Raw genomic sequence first — 17,472 nt, 5'->3', positions numbered from 1 at the left:
TGAGGAGATGGAGAGGGTAGCGAAGGGATCTTTCGGGGGGCCGGACCCGGTGATGTCAGAAGGGGGGAGGGGGGAGGGGGGGGTTACCCCTTCAAAAGAGCGCGGGACTTAACTCTTTGCTTGTGCCGGGGCCACCTGCATCCCCAGAGGGATTTTGTTTGAGATTCCATGCTGAGCAAAGGACAATAACCTCGCTGGAAAACACTCCCCTGTCATTTGAATTGGGGCGCGCTCACGCCCACTAAAAGTTCTGAGGAAGACTGTGTAGGAAAACACTCCAAGTTTCAGGTCTGATATTTCTTGGAAAAAGAAACATCCATTTTTTGTCTCGAATATTTTTGAGAGAAAAGACGACGTACGAATTCTGATCTTGCTGTTTATGTTTACTTTCTTTCCGAAAGCCTTCATATTTTCTTGCGTTCATATCTGTAAATGATATATTTGTTGCGGGTTAAGTGTCTTTCAGATTAGCCACATCGTGAGCGGTCAGTGAACGCTGCACCAGCGTAACGTTGAATGCGTTCCAAGCAGTTTTTGTTCCCTTTTGCTCGCGACACGCTGGAGTTCTTATTGCCATGAATACTCCAAGTTGCACAGTATCCAGCATGTTTATGACTGGACTGATAAAATACTAATATATTAATAGCCGATAACCGATAAGTGAGGACGGTATTCAATTTCAGTGCACAGTATAATATTGACGTCAAAATTTATGTGAACACTTAAACCTCCAACGCCTCATTTCAATTAATTTCGGACTATAAACCGCGACTTTTTTCCCTCGCTTTAAACCCTGCGGTTTATAGTGCAGTGCGGCTTATCTGCAGTTTATTTTTTGCTGGCCACCAGGGGGAAATCTCCCAATAAAAAAGGGAGACAGAACGCTAACAAAGTATTTAGTTTAAAATGCTATTTTACTCGCCACCGGGGGGCACTCTCCACTCGTAAACACAATCGGGCATGTTACTATGACTGTATGTCGCCGCAGAATTCCGACTGCGTCACGCTGTTATGTTGAAAATACGCCAGTGCTGCTTTTCTCAATAAAAACCCATCCCTTCGCAAGCAGACTCCGGTTCCGTTGGGACTACCGAGCGGAACTTTCCGTCCAGCCTTTACAGTAACGAGAGAGGCCGGTCGTTGTGGGAAAAAGCGCGCGCCCAAACAGATGCGGCCATTTGGCCCCAAAACATTCTGGTCTCGAGCGGCCGCTTGTGTCTTAATCTGCCGGTGACATAAAGTTGATTTCTGGTGCATTCCCAGGCCAGTGGGAATTTCTGCCCCGGCTTGACAACTATTATGGGGCCGCCTTTGACATAAAGCCCTACTGGGTCTAAATAGCCCCCATTCTTCGTCGGGCCCAGTGAATGGGAGCTTTGTGCCAGAGATTCATTAAATTGCACCTCACAGCCCCTCGCTAAAATGCTTCTCCAATAATGGAACAGTCCATTTAACTGGAAAGGCTGCCGGAGCTGTTAAATTAAAAAAAAAAAAAAAACGTAGGACAGAAGAGAGCCGAAGCTGACTTTGACAGAAATCCCGCGTATGAAGCCTCGGCGGGGGCGTCTTTACAGGAAGTCGCCTTGCCAGCCATTGAAAGGGGCCGCCGCGATGCTTGCCAGCGCCCGCGGTTTTTTTTTTTTTTCCTTTTATTTTTCCGCGAGTTTGCTTAAAAGATGCACTTTAACTATTTTGTGCCAGTGGTCCGTTGAATAATTCATCCGGCGCCTCTTGGAAACAGCGCAACTTGAGGTGAGCTGCTTTGGCGTCGGAGGCTGTTAAACATTCTTTCTCATGCTAATCGCATGAAAAGGGGAGGGGGGGGGGGGGGGTGAAGGTGATAGTGCTGATATAATTGGATCTAAAGCTGTGTTATATGGATTTTTTTTGGGGGGTGTTTCGGCTTTACTTGTTGAAAAAGCTAAAGTTTTGCTTTAGGGATTTCTTTTAAATCTTGGGATGTCAAAAAAAGCTTTAAAACAGCTTGGCCCGGCGCGGTTTGGTCCCGAAAAGAGACGGCTGCCATTTTGTCGGTCCGTGACCTGATCGGATGAAGCTCCTCAACTCAGTTCGTCATAGTGAAAAAAAAAAACGCTTATCTAAGGAGATTTAAGGCTGTGTTGTATTGATTTAATTTAAAATTTAAATTAGTATTTTTGCTTGCTGATATAATTGGATCAAAAGGTGTGTTTTATAGATGTTTTGGTGTTTCGGCTTTACTTGTTGAGAAATCTAACTTTTGGGGGTTTCTTTTAAATCTTCAGATGTCAAAAAAACTTTTTTTTCTATTAGACAAGTCTATGCCCTGATTGGACGAAGCTCCTCAACTTAGCTCAATGTAGTTGCTTGGCATAAACAGGGGAGGGGGCCAGTGAATTCACAGTGTTATATTGATTTTTCTTCTTCAAAAAAAAAAAAAAAAAATCAAATTTAAATTGGTATTTACACTCCTGGAAAAATCTAAATTTTTGCTTAATTATTTTATCAGTTGTTCTACCGATTATTGCAATGATTAATAAAAAATACAATATTTTTTACTATACATTTTTTATTATATATTATACAATATTTTTGACAGCTGAAATATTTATTCTTCAATGAAAGTTTTTTTTTTAATTTTTCTCAAACTGATCATACAAAGAAAAAAAATTATTTGATTACCCATTTGGTCATCATCGTAAACTCCAAAAAAATGTTGATCACTGTTTCCCAAAGAAAAAGAAAAGGAATTATTAATGATTTTGCTCGTCAATTAGTTGTGGGACTACCCCAACGGCCAAGCAAAAATATCGGCATACACGTCAACCGGAAAATAAATAAATAAATAAATAAAGTAAATAATACTTGTTTTCATTTCCTCATTATTATACATGTGATTTTTAAAATATTAGATTCCTTTAGACTTCGTTGGGCTCATTCAAAGCCATGGGACAGGATTATGACGATACGGCGTGATGGCGGTCACGGAGGTTAACGCCTCCGTCTTGTTGCTGTGGAAGGAGGGTGGGCAGGTCACGGACATTGACGGAGCATGACGCACGCATTCCGGAAACAAGCCGCCATTGTTGCGTATAGGCTGAAAGGGCACAAGGTTGGGCTGCGCAATTGCTTTTAGGGTTTACAAAAAAATAAATAAAAGTCTATTTGGGAGGTTCAAATTTATGCTTCTATTCTTACCAAAAATAAAACATGCATTTTTACTGCGGAGATACTGTCTTTCTACGTTTCGAAGGCAGCCACGCCCATTTTGGCCAAAAATGTACAAATTTCGGCATGGAAAGACTGTCTTTATATGATGACAACATAAATTGATTCAATTATTTTGTGGAGACCCAATCGCTCCCAAGATTCCAAGATCCACTAATGTGGAGCCCCCCCCCCCCCCCCCCGACAACAACACACAAATATGTTAAGGGCACACATCCATATTGTGGTAATATTGTCCAAAATTAGCGTCCCCGCCCGCTATCCAAACCCAAGAGAATTCACTTATTCAGCACCCCCCCCCACCCCCGCTGCCTCCTTCAATTGTGACACCCCCAAGCTTTAATCTCTTCCTGTATGGTGCGCGCATGTGTGTGTGGTCCCCCCCGCAAACGGCGACGCACTCCGGCGCTCGGCCTCCGGTGAATACTAAATAACGCCTTTGATTGATGGCCGCTGTCAGACGCCGGCGGAATAAACGACCCCTCCGAGTCCTGAGAAAACTTTTTAAGGAGGGCCTTTGGGTGGCGGGGGACCCCGACGGGCCTCCCCCAAGCCGGGCAGTATATCTCGCCGGCTGAAAAGTCGGCGCGGCTCGTGACAAAGCGGCGACAGGTCCGGCTTTTTTTTTTTTTAAACGCAACCACGGTTTGTGGCGCTCCACATGCCGAACTTAGCTTTTGCTAGCCGAACGCAAGGCCTGGGGGCCGTTTTGTGGCCCACAAAAGTCGTGACGGGAAAATGAAGCCTCATTACCACTTAGGATTATTTTTCGCTCCTCTAGATGGTGCTCTTGGTTTAAAATTAGCAGCGAGGGCAGTTAAATGTTTTAAATTTCCACTACAAGAGTAGTAGAAAAAATTACTATCATACCGAAATTAATTTGGGGGTCAAATTCTGGTATTTTCTATGTTATTGTGTATAAGACTCGCCAACACTTTGGCAACAATGGCAAAACTACAGCAAAACAGAATTAATTTCCTCTTTCATAAAGTTCATGCTTTCTTGTTTTCATATGCGTTGTGCATTAAGCGTGTTTCAGATTTCCCACGTTATGAGCAGTGAGTGAACGCCTCGCCAGTGTCATGTTGAATGTGCTCAAAGCAGTTGCTTTTCCTTGCAATGCGGTTGGAGTTCATTTTACCGTGAATACCCAAAGTTGCGCAGCATTCATCCGTGTTCCACCAAATTTATGATCGTGTGTTCGTATATGCCAAAAGACCGCCATTGCTAATAAAGCCGAAAATACCTTTCTGTGTTCTCTAACCGGTGCGCTCTTAATTGGATCGCAAGGAGACGTCATAACGTCTACACGATCCTCTAGGTTTTAATATTCCAGTGTGTGAACAAGTATGGACTCTGACGTTGGTTCAGTCTGCCTGCTTCTTTAATTGAAAATAATAGTGTAACAACCTTGGCTGTTGTTACCTGCAAAAAGCACTTGATGGTAACAGCGAACTGACATTCCACTCCTCTAGCTCATCCCATTACGGTAATACCGTAAGTAAAAATCAGACTGATATAAAAATGAGCATCAAAACTCGCTTATGTGGCTGACAGATCAGTGGTCTTTGAATGGTGTGGATTAAAATAAATACCGATTTCTTAAATTTACCTTTTAGAGGCAAAAACAATTAAAGTGAGCTTGTTTCATGTTTCTTGCTAAATAAGCTTTCCTGTCATACAATTTTCATCCCATTTAACAGATATTACAAGCATTTTTCGCCACCAAATGCCTTCTGAACATACAGTAAAGCTGAGTTGGACATCTTACATTTTTATGCTGGTGCGAAAGTTGTCAGATTTTTTTTTTATGACTTTCTGAACAATGTCTAAATATCGACAGCCGAATTCAGCACACGAAATATTTAAATGATTTCATTGAGACAATAGACAGTAGAAAATATACATTTTGTGTGTACATATATGGCACGTTTGACAATAAAGCTTAGCATCGTACACATTTACAATAATTTCAACTCGTAAACAATTATCCAATCACTCAACACGTTTGATAATAAACGTTCAGCTTACCTCATAAAATCTTTTCGAAGTTTGACTTTGTGAAAGCCATTAGCTGGTGCCACTTGGGTTCCATTCCATTCGTGTTGGAAAAAAATATTTGGGGAGAAAAAATTATACAAACAATAAATAAATATAAATAAATTGACGTGTTTCTGATCGTTTTCCCGGAAACGAAATCTCCGTGCGCACTTATCCAGCTAGCTAGCAAAGTTGTTATTGATTGCTGATTGGTGTGCAGGTGCGACGTTCAAACAAATCGCAATTGAATATGGATGTTCGTTTATATTTCTCATCCAGACACATTCAAAATCATTCAGGATACAGTTTAAATTAACAACAAAAATTTTGATTTAAGCAAAGGATTTTTTTAACATTTACCCAACACCACCACCACCAAAACAAACTAACAAACAAAAACTTTTTTTAAGGAATCCAGACATTTAATCCCAAGTAATTTGTATTTCTTTCCATTAAAAAAAGATTCGGTATCGTGGCAAAAATGAAACAAGGGATCGATCGAATCGCTTGGAACGATTGACACAAAGTGAATCGATGTTTAAAAACGTTAAAATCCCTCGACAGCGACATCTAGTGGCTGAATGTAAAATATCACTTTCAAATAGAACAGTACAGTGTTTTCATATCTCCAAATTACTTGGGGTTAAATGTCTGGATTCCTTAAAAAAAAGTTTTTGTTTGTTTGTTTGTTTTGGTGGTGGTGGTGTTGGGTGAATGTTAAAAAAAATCCTTTGCTTAAATCAATTTTTTTGTCAGCAAAATACAGAATGACTATTATACATGTGCAGTAGCCCGTAAATTTAGGTTGGATATATTTTAAGCATTTATTTTTTACTTTTTTTCCATTTTGAACATATACCAAAAAAAGACAGGATAAACTAAACCTACAACAGAATCATGACATCAATTTTAAAAAAGCACGTTTGTTGCTGTCAATTTTGTGAGTTTTTTTTTGTGTGTGAATAGAAACTATCCAAATGTTTGTGAGAAAAAAAACAAGGTATGCAAAAAAATAAGCACTTCTCTAACGTATACTGTATATACCCCAAATTTTATTTCAAGATACGTTTTTTTTTTTTTATTTTATTCCTTGACACCTAATATCACCATGTTCTCCAGTCTAGAAAGAAAAAGAGCATTATCGAGAAAATCATTTTTTATTTGACCTATTTCTTCCCAGAATTCAGTTACAAAAATGTTTACAAAAACAACAACGACAACAATTACAATGACAAAACCAATTATGTCAAACAAAGAGCAATAATGACTAATATTTCAACTGGCCATCCAGACAATGAAATAACTTTTTAATTCTCAAGTTACAGTTCAATTACTGTCATTCACACCAAGGAAAAAAATGACAATAATATAAAAATAAAACCGAATTAGCATATTTCTTTCACACGCCTTCTTTTTATTATTCCTTTCAATGGGCTATCTGACTAAACCAGGGGTGTCCAACATAAGGCACGCGGGCCGGTTCTGGCCCGTAAAAGGGTTTAATCCGGCCCGCAATCTTATTTTTGTTTTTGTCAAGTAAAAACAGTTACGAAGTTTTTTTCAATGAATGAAAGATTTGAAATGTTTTATGATGAACAGTATTGCAAATGTTTTATGATGAATAATGTTGTTGTGCTCGTCCTAATTTGGACAGTGTTAAAAAAAAAAGAATGATAAATCTGAAGTTGTTGTTTTGAAGTAATAAAAAAATACCGTGATTTTATTGGTCCGGCGCATTTGGGAATAGATTTTCCTGCACGTGGCCCGCACGCTAAAACGAGTTTGACACCCCTGAACTAATTCATAAAATTCTAACAAATTTAACTGAATGAATCATCATTTTTTTTCTAACAATTACTCTTATGGCTTTTTTTCCCCCTTTTTAACCAGCTGCAGGTTAAATATTCAATCCTAACCCGGATTTGACGAGAGTAAAATGAACACCCGCTGTTTTTCCAACCTTGTCTCACCCCCTCTCGGGAGCTTTATTAATAATATTGCTAGCGTAGGAGGGGGGGGGCAAACGGGCGTGTGTGTGAATGGTCACCGGGGAGGGGGGAATCCCGCAGGGCGGGGTCACATGCCAATAACCTCCCGCCACCGACGTTATTGGCCTCCTCCGACTCTGGACTTTTATTAAATTTTGCTGCCCATTGTTCCTGCTCGTTCTGGATGTTTCAGACGCAACAAAAGCTCCGCCCACAATGCTTTTAACTCATTCAATTCCAAAGAAATATTTTGACGTTGAAGAATACGGATATTCAACCACTGGTGACTAATTTACATGTATTTGATGATTTATTTTTTTTTTTAAGTGTTTAGCTAAAGGACTAAACCTGAGGTGTTAAACATAAGGCCCGCGGGCCGGTTCTGGCCCACAAATGGGTTTGATCCGGCCCGTGAGATGATTTTGTAGGTTAGAATAATGAGCAGAATTTTTTTTTTTTTTAAATAAATGAAAAACTTGAACTGTTTTATGATTAACAGTAATGCTAACGATTGAGATGTTATACTTTTTGTGCCGCGTGGTGAAAACAATCGCAAAAAAATACCAGCTGGATCGTGATTACGATTTTGGTCGGATGATTAAAGCTTGAATTCAAAATCATTTGGTTAAAAAGAAAAAAAAAGTTTTATTTTGGAAGGTTTCATGCAGAATTCGGCACCCTTTGGTGCTTTTTGGCGGCCTGCCCGATCCACTTCCGAAAATAGCCGAGTTCCAAGATTCGGGCCTCCCGTACGGAAGGCGGGTCCAGATCGTTGGCGTGGCGCAGGTCCAGGTGATGCGCGCCCTCCGGAATCATGATGGACACCAGCGAGTCGGACAGGTTGTGTGTCACCCCGCCGGAAGACCAAGGGTCCAAACCTCCGTTACTGGGACGCCACAAGCTCAATTACTTCAATCCGATTACTTCATACATTCGAAGAATTCCTTACTTTGGATATTTGACTACCTCGAGTAATTGATTTGATACTTTTGTGCTAAAGTACCTAAAGTAATCAGTTTAGGTACTTTAGTACAAAAATAACTAGAGAAATTCATTACCCAAGTACTTTAATTCCTAGAGTAACCGATTACTCAAGTATTTATAAAAACTAATTAATCGTTGTACTACTTAATACTAGTAATTTCATACTTAAGTACGATTCATTGGATGTAATACCTCAATATTTAAATTGATTAGTGAATGATTACGTCAGTATTTGGAGTACAAGTATTAAAGTAATTACTTTACTACTCAAATACCTATGGTAATTGAGTACTTTGGTAAAAATGTTGCATTTTTAGTGATCGATTAGTCAAGTAATTATAACAAAGTAATTATTGTAGTGCTTAAGTAATTTAATACCAAGGAAGAACAGTGTATATATATATATATATATATATATATATATATATATATATATATATATATATATATATATATATTTTTTTTTTTTTTTTTTTTTAAATCATATTTTTAGCTGCAGCTTCTCCCGAGCTTACCTGAAGATGATGTTACTGTGCATGGCGATGTCCTTGCCGCCAAAAACCACGGCGGCCCAGTCGGCCCGGGGCCTGACGCCAAACATGGCGCGGCACTCGTCCGAGAAGGCCTGGAAGTTCCACTCGGAGGGCTCGAACATGTCCCGGACCCCGTCGGTGCACATGGGCATCACCATCTCGGTGCAGGCCTGACGAGGAGAAATCATGTCGGACGTTTTGTGGTCCAAACACCAGCAGGAAGAAAAAAACATGTAGTTGTGGCTTGAGTGGCCGGTTAGAACATTTCCTAGAAAACGGAGGCCCCCCCCCCCCAACCTGGTAGTCCCAGCCGAGTATGCCCAAGTCGCCGGTGGCCGTCTCGGAGGTGTTGAGGCAGGAGGCGCCTCCCGTGTAGTTGTAGTACAGCTTGGCGGCTTGGGACACGCCGTGAAGGATCTGCTGGTCCGACGCGGACGAATCCAAAGACAGATACTTGCACGCTACCTAAAGAATACAAAAAAAAAAAAAAACATTGATTCAAAAAGGAGTTTCTGTAAGAATGAAAACCACATCCGAGTCCACCACTGTTTTTCCTTGGTGGGGTCTCCTGTTGTTTTCATGGGTGGCATCAGGTTATTAGCTTCGAATTTGAGAATTCAGCAGGCTGAGAAAGTGCTTTAAAACAGCCGTTCGCAAGTGGGGGGTTATGACATTTTAAAAACCTTCAGCAATGCTTTGGTCTTTTTCTAACAATAATTGCGTCGGAAAATTCTCAATTTAGCTAAGATTTTGCCCCATTTTTCAGGGAGAATGGGAAACTCCAAATGGTTTGTTTTTGTCAATATTATGGTTAGATCTGTGCAATCATAACAAAACAAAAGTGGATATGATGTTTCGTCGTAACGCTTCTGGAGGTGCTGAATAAAATACGGCAAAATTGCCCCAAGATCTCCATTTCCAGCAGCCGACCTTGCGCAATTTACGGTGGGGAAATCCAAAGATTTCTAACGTGTGTTTACATCTCATTGGGTCTTTTGCCGCTAGTAGCTCACAGCTGTTTTCTTTGCAAAACTTGTTTGTTTTTTTGTTTCTCCCCACTGACCTGAACGGCTCGCGTTTCCACCTCGCCTCGTCCCGCGCCACCCTCCCCCGTTGACCCCCGAAGTCCCACTCCAGCAGGTATTATCTACTTTCCCTTAAGGCTCCGTGTCTCCACAAGGAAGGCTAAACGGTCATCGGGAGGTTATTCTGAAGTATGCGACCCCTATGGGCGCTCTAAGCGCTTTAGGCCGAGACGCTTTTTTTTTTTTTTTTTTTAAATGACAAAGCTAATGTGATTATGTGAGCCAGTGTGAGAAGGGCCCATTGAGGGCTTAGAGGTGTTGGCAGAGATGAATGTATAAAGCTAATCCTGGCTGAAAAGTGAGGAGAAGATGCCACCCCCCCCCTCCCTTCCGTTACTCTTTTTTTTTTCCTTCTTCATCCATGGTGTAAATCTTTACTTGGACGTGTCCTCGCCAGTCCTCATCTATCGATCTATCTATTTATACATGTTTACTTGACAAAGCTGTCACAATATTTCTAAAATTAATAGGTGGAGCAAGACGGGATTCATTGCTTTCATTTTATATTACTGTATTTTCTGATTATAATAAGGCTTAATGGATTGCAAGGCGCATGTTTTTGTAATTTTCATACATAGGGCACACCGGCTTATAAGGCACAAAAAAAAAACCCAACAAACCGCGTTTTATTCAGGCTGTAAGATGATAACTTGTTGCAACTAAAGCATGCTAGCAGAATGTGAACACCAACATTATTTTCAGAGGCAGCTTGTTGAGTCAACTCTGCAAGCACTAATGATACCGTATCACGAGTCCTATTATTGTCGAACCGCGAAAGTCCACTGAGAGGCACACTAGACTTGAGAAAATCCTCTTAAATGGTGGTTCTCAAAGTGGGGTCCGCGGACCACCGGGTGCCCGTGAAATAATTTGTGATATTAATAAAAATGCATTTATATTTGCGTTAATTTCCTTTGATTTTAAATTGTGTCAAATTGTATATGTCGGTGAAAAAAAGCGCACTTGTGTTTGACTTAAATGATTTTTTGTTTGTTTGTTTCCGCAAAATTTTTTCATGGATTTGCAATGCATTTTGAGCCCCATCTTGTAAGATCTAAAAAACGCACAGTGGGTGTGCTAAGCTCATGACATGAGTTTGATCGCTGCAAACAGCTCGTCATATTCTGCACCATATTAGCCAGCTTAGTTACATAAAACAAAAAAAAAACAACACCAAAAAAAAAAGCACTGTTTGACGCTGATATAGTATAAGCGGTTATTGAAACCATGACTTTTTAACACCAACATAAAGCGCAAACCGGGAGGGCTCCACTTCGAGCCCAGGCTGTGATGAATGTTTTTTTGCATTCTAAGCGAGTCGGGACGCTAAAGCCAACGTGCGGCCCCTCCTCTTGTTCCGACATGGCTGCCATAAATCCCTGCGAATTTCTCATGCAAATCAGGCGCCAGTGCGTTTTATGTGACAAAGCGTTTACAGGCTGCCACGGAGCAAGTCTGCTAAACAACAAGGAGGCATTTAGACGCCTTTTTTTTTTTTTTTTGCTACACACAGCAATGTTAACACTTGTGTTCACAATAGCAGCGCTGTGTCGTAAACATCCCAAAAAATTCATCCTTAGAATTCCACTCCAATCCATAAACCCTACACTAACACACCACTAGAATACAAATTCATTATTACACAATTTACATACAACACAAACACACTATTTGTGATCCTTAATAGGTGAGAGGTGTTATACAAGCTCCCTCTAGTGGAACCAGAAAAAATGACTATACAGTTCAGTTGTGTTTAATAATTTAGTAATAAGGAACGTCAAACACATTTTAGGCCAAATCGTACTCGTAGTTTCAATCGGAGCTCCGTTATGGCTGTGAAGTCAAATTTTAAGTGTGATCGTCACACATTTACCTAGTTTTGAAATCAGAGGTCAGTCGTACTGTTCGAACGGGGGATTTTTAGGGTTAGGGATACCCGGGGTCGCGTTTTGCTGAATGAAAGGGTAGATGGACGATGATTCGTATTTTGATGTCAAAAAAAACAAAGCGTCCTTGTGGAAAATTATGGGATGCAGACAAATGAGAGCACAGATTCCTTATGTGCCCCCCCCCCGTGCCCCCAGTACCTGGATGGGCCAGCGTGGCAGCGGCTGCAGAAAGTTGGCCTTGTAGGGGTAGTCCACCATGGCCAGGTTGATCCAGGTCTCCTGCAGCCAACTCTTGAAGGCCGACACGTCCTTCTGGCTCTTCAGCGGCGCACACAAGCCAAACTCCTTGGACAGCCACTCCAGACCCGATGCTGCGCAGCAGAAAAACGTTTCGCTATAAACAAAATAAATGAGTAAAACCATTTCGCTATTGCGCTTCAAAATTCAACTAATTAATTGCGCATTTTTCCATGCTTGATAACGCATTTTTGAACAACTGTTTTCCGCGAAGCTTGCAACAGATCATTTTTGAAGAAAAACTGTCAGCGTCCATCTTTGTTATCTTTGCAAGCTAAGTTGCAAAGTTAACAGAGTTTAGCTTCCACAGGAAGTAAACAGAACAGAGTTAGCCGACTTCATTTCTTTTCGCTTTCAACGCTAGGAGGCTGAAATTTTTCTTGCTTTTCGACGATCAATGAGTCTTTTGAATATGTTTCGAGCCGCTGAATGCATTTGTTTTCATTTCCATCCCTTCATTCAAAAAATGAATTTTATTTCAATTTCAGAGTCCAGAAAAGTACAAATACACAAATAAAGATTCGGTAACTTGCTTGGACTGCAAATGACATTATCGGCCAGGCAGATGTTTGCCAATATATGTTGACAAAAAAAATTTAAACTCTGATTATTAATAGATCACAAAAAAGCAGCGGATTATAGTCCAACAATTCACGGTATAGAAATATTTTTGTGGATATTCTATGCACAGTATACAGGCATATGCATTAAACGGGTTATTTAAATAGATTTATTGTTCCGTGTAGGGATTGGATCGGTGATTGGTTATTTTTAAAATGGCTGATCGACGATTGCGATTGGCCCTGAAAATAATTCCTTATTAGTTCAACTCCAAAATGAGCAATTTTGCATATTTTTGGTTTGAATTGGTTATTGTCTAACACGTGAGCGATGTTCTCACCAGCCGTGGAGAGATTATTGATGGCACTCCATGACGCCCGGATGTTCGCGGCGCAGTTGGGTCCGCTTTTGGCAAAGTCCTGCGTGACCACTTTGAAGAAGTCTCCGCATGGCACCATCCCGGTGAACTGCCAGATCGGCGCCGAGGACGCCAGAGCGCTGAAGTGTAAAATAAACGAATAAATAAAATCATGCCGGTACGAGCGAGGTACAACACCCGGACCCGACTCGCCGTCCTTACCCGACAACGACGTTGGGGTACTTCATCCTGAACCAGGCGGCCAGCATCCCTCCGTAAGATCCTCCCATCGCGATGACCGGGCTGTGTCGGGCTCCGGCTCTGCTGGCCTTCAAGTACTGGATCAGGACGGCAAAATCGGCCAGGGCCTGCTCTGCCGTCAGGTAGTTCAAATGTTTGCTGTCCTGCATACAAACAAGTCTATATTTGGATACTTTTGTCTACATATCGCTCTTTTTTTTTTTTGTAAATATTTTATGATATCTCATCATGGGACAACAATGAAGAAATTGACACTTTTTTCCCCCGATAAATACCGTAATTTCCAAAACTTAGGACGCACGTGTGTATTGAACGCACCCGTGTTTTCTAGCCGGTGCATATGGCTTCATAACATATCATTTTTAATTGACTCATACATGATCCTCTACGTTTTAGTCATACTGAACATCGACTCGGGCGTTGGTTCAGTCTGCTCGCTTCTTTGGTCTAAATTAATACCGTAACAGGTTTAATCCTTAGGACCTGAAGGAACCAATTTTACTGAACTTTTACTGAATATTATGTTAACAAATATTTTTGCAGTTATTATTATTATATAATGTTGAACGCATCGATGGCATTTTATTCTGTATGGGTTTGAAATGCCCGGCTGCATTTGAATGCATCATATGTCTGGTCCTCACCTCTGCAGATAGCGACACGTCAAGCTAATCAAAACGACCAGCAACCAGCGCTCTGAGGAAAAACTTCAAAATAAAAGCATCATATTGGCTATTGAATTGACTTCCGTGTTTGATTTGGTGTGTTTATTTTGAAGTTGACATCAGTAGCAGATTGAAAAAGAAGATTTGCTTTTTTTTTGTTTTGTTTAAACTTGTGGAAGCACATGAATCTCCTTTTGACCTGAGTGTACATTTAATAATTCATTTCAAGGTATTTCCTATTCCTTTCCAAATTTTCAGTGGAACACCGGACTTCAAATTAATTCTAAACCATGTTTGTGTAGCTTCTTGATTATTTGACATTTAATAGCCAGTTTCAAATCAACCCAATTTAGAAATTTTAACTAAAAAAAAAAAAATTGTCACCACAACCGAATGCGGCCATCTTTGCAAAAAAAATTTTTGGACACCTCTGACTTACGCTGAAAGACTCGGCTCCAAAGGGCATGGACTCTCCGTAGTAGCGATGTTCTGCAAAGACCAACATGGCGCCCAACTCTTCTGCAACATCCCACATGAACCCCTGGACCACAATAAAAACACTCGCTCATACGTTATCATTTTAAATTCTATTTTTTTGAAACACAGAAAGGATTCATGACCTGACTCCACATGTAAACTTACCGTGTTGTTGCAGAACCAGGCGATGTCGCCTTCGTTGCCCGTGTAGAACAAAATGGGACCGTCCGGCGAGCGCCACTGCTTGTCGGCCACAAGGTAGCGCTGTTTGAATGTGCCGTCTTCTACGAAACCAAAATGATCAATCTGGGAAGGAAAATAAACGGCGTTATTTAAAGTGGCGAAAATGTCTATCTGATCACAGGTTTGCAGGATATTTAAATTTCTAATGATATCAATTTAAAGGATCTTTAAATTTAAAGGAAGGAGAGTTTTTAACCATGTTAAAATGTTAATTGTGCACCAAAACAAACATTGGAGCCATATATTAAGACAGTCTTTGCATGTGTCTTTTTTTTCATAGTACTGCTATGGTATAACTTTTCCACTTTGCAATAATTCAACATTATTTTGTCACTTTTTTTAATTGTGATTTTCTTCTGTTGTTTGGAGGGGGGTTGACATTTCTCTCGAAACAAACATGGTTCCAGCAGAACTTTGAAGGCAGATATTTTTAGTCTGCAAATTTTTGGTTGATTTACCCGGCTAGGTCAACTTTTTCCCCATCCATTGCTTTCAAATTCAGCATGAATTCAGCACTTCAACTCACCGCATGAGACACATGGCTATCGAACATCCAGAACACCCCCAGAATAAATGTTTTTGTTTCGCCGCCACCGCCCACCGTCCTCGTGGATACAAAAGAAGGCAGTAAATTTAGCAGGCAACGACAGCAGAAAGATTCGAAACAGCCATTCAGCTTTGGCTTGACAGTGTGTGGGTGGAACATGGAGGGGGGGCACTTTGGCAGGGCGGCATGCTCCCGTGGGGTCATGTGCAGTGTAATTGTGTGAACAAAGCATTTAAATGTGGATGTGCGGCCTTTAAAAGGTCAGCTTTTTTTTTTTTATTTGCTTTTGCTGTGTTGAAGGATTCATCAAATGATGTCGTTTGTCCTCTCACTATTGTCTTCTACAAAGGTCACATCATAACAACATGCCGTGATTCATCTTTTTCATTCGGCTAATTGATGTGAAAGCGTAGAAAGAGCAAGACAGTGATTTTTTTTTTTTCATGCATTCCTTCTTCCTAGTAAAGACATTGAAAATTATGTCTTTAAATATTGACTCTGATCTTTATTTATGGCAGGGGTGTCAAACTAGTTTTTGTCACGGGCTATTTTGTAGCTACATCTTCCCTCATTGGGCAAAATGATGAGGAAAACAAGTCAATTTTAAATTGTCTCTGCAACTATTGAAATTTACACTTATATGAAGTGGTCACTATTTTTTTACCCACGGATAGTTGCGCGCCAAATATGGTATAGATCCGATACCAAATGGCCTATACTGTATTGACATACTTTTAAAAAAATGACGGTAGATAGTTTCTTTTTCTTAAATGTGAGTTATATTGCTCAATCTCAATTCATTTTGATTACCTTAAATCAATGCTTCTCCTCAGAATCCTTAGAATAATACCAAACTAACTTTTCACTATTGTAAATAAAGTGCACAAACTGATTATAGAAAACTAATTAACAAGTACTGTTAATAAACTAATACCTAAATGTAAAAAAAAAAAATCAGAAACTAAACAACTAAAACCGCAACAGCACGTAGACAAGATTGTATCCATCAATTTTCCGGTATCGACATTTTGGATCGATCCGCACATCACGCGCTGGCACGTGACCTAAACGAACTCCGTAAAGAAGTTTCACATTTTAGCTATTACCCGCAGTTTTTAAGGTTACCGAGAGATGAGAAAACTGACGCTCTATTTAAAAAAAACATTCAACGTGCAAGCAAAAATTCGGCGTGCATTCGAAAGGTTCAAGTCACCTTTTGGTCAAAGTAAAGCGTCTCATAACTGACGGGAATCTCAGCGGAATGAAAGGAGCCTCCATGTCCGGTAAAACGTTGCCTTTTCAAGGCTTGTAACGAGCCAACAAACAGCAAAAGCACGCAACTGACTGCGGCTCTGTCCAAACGAATCTTGCCGAATCCTAGCGTCATCTTTCTAAAGAACTGTCAAAACTCCCTTCGTCAGCACATTTTGACTTAAAACCGGATGGCGACAATCTGGAGGCGGAAAAAGGAAGTGAAACTGGTATAAACAAAACGGACTTCCGATATGTTCCGATTCATATGTTATTTTGCACTGTACTTCTTTGTGTCATTAATTTAAGAAATTAAAATAGAAAAATTATATATGTTCCGAGTTAAGTAAAAATAAATCTCACTCGACCACCGACTTAGAATAAACAATAGTGTAAACTTCCCTTCGGCGTTTTCTAGTCATTTATTTAGCGTTAGCATAACAATAACAATACAGGCTAAACAAAAATCAGTAGCCGCACAGACTCATGGGAGTAGTAGTTCTTCAAGTATCCTTGAAGATGTTTCCAGAATCCGAACACGGGACCAATAGAAAAAAGTTCGCTTTAGAAGAAGAGTACACATCTCTCCTTAAATTAATAAAGAAATTTAAAAAAATGAACATTACGGTGTTACTGAAGCATATTGAAGGAAATCACTTCCAAGACTCAAAAGTGCTCTAAATGGGTCACTCTGCAAAGAATCCGTCTGTTTTTACAGAAAAAAAATACACATGAGCATTTCATGGAAAATCCTCGTCTAAACTATGCAGAATATCAACGGTTATACTAAAATGAAACAAAATCGGTCACTCGTCTTATTTTGTCAGATGTCTGCACAGAGAATCCCCTTAATCCCAGTACATTTTGTAAACGTTAATAAAAAATTGTCGGAAATCTGAAAGCATGAAATCTCTATTTACCTGACGTCATATCAATGCGCGTCGTGATTTTTTGTTTTAATTTGACCACTAGGGGGGGCTGGAAACACACAAATCAACCATTCGAAAGGATCAACGTGTTTAGGGGTGAATTAAATTTGAGATCGCTGTTTTCGAAGTTTCTCTCCTTCAACTAGTGTTGTAGTGT

At 40.2% G+C, this 17,472-nt stretch overlaps 1 protein-coding gene across 1 annotated transcript; it reads right to left on the bottom strand.

Annotated features, from left to right (window-relative positions):
- Positions 1–6,385: 6,385 nt before the first annotated feature.
- prcp (prolylcarboxypeptidase (angiotensinase C)) lies at positions 6,386–16,586 on the bottom strand. Its single transcript, XM_088426962.1, has 9 exons — positions 16,349–16,586; positions 14,511–14,651; positions 14,308–14,409; positions 13,165–13,346; positions 12,925–13,082; positions 11,925–12,097; positions 9,050–9,217; positions 8,735–8,922; positions 6,386–8,121 (listed from the first exon to the last, which is right to left on the bottom strand). The coding sequence occupies exons 1-9, from the start codon at positions 16,520–16,522 to the stop codon at positions 7,896–7,898; spliced, it is 1,512 nt and encodes a 503-aa protein (XP_088283088.1). The 5' UTR covers positions 16,523–16,586; the 3' UTR covers positions 6,386–7,895.
- Positions 16,587–17,472: the final 886 nt, after the last annotated feature.

Source organism: Hippichthys cyanospilos, chromosome 11 (genome assembly GCF_059441005.1).
Source record: "Hippichthys cyanospilos isolate Australia breed blue-spotted pipefish chromosome 11, RoL_Hcya_1.0, whole genome shotgun sequence".
NCBI lineage: Eukaryota > Metazoa > Chordata > Actinopteri > Syngnathiformes > Syngnathidae > Hippichthys > Hippichthys cyanospilos.
The sequence above is the reverse complement of the archived record's forward strand: the minus strand, read 5'-3'. Positions and strand labels throughout refer to the sequence as shown.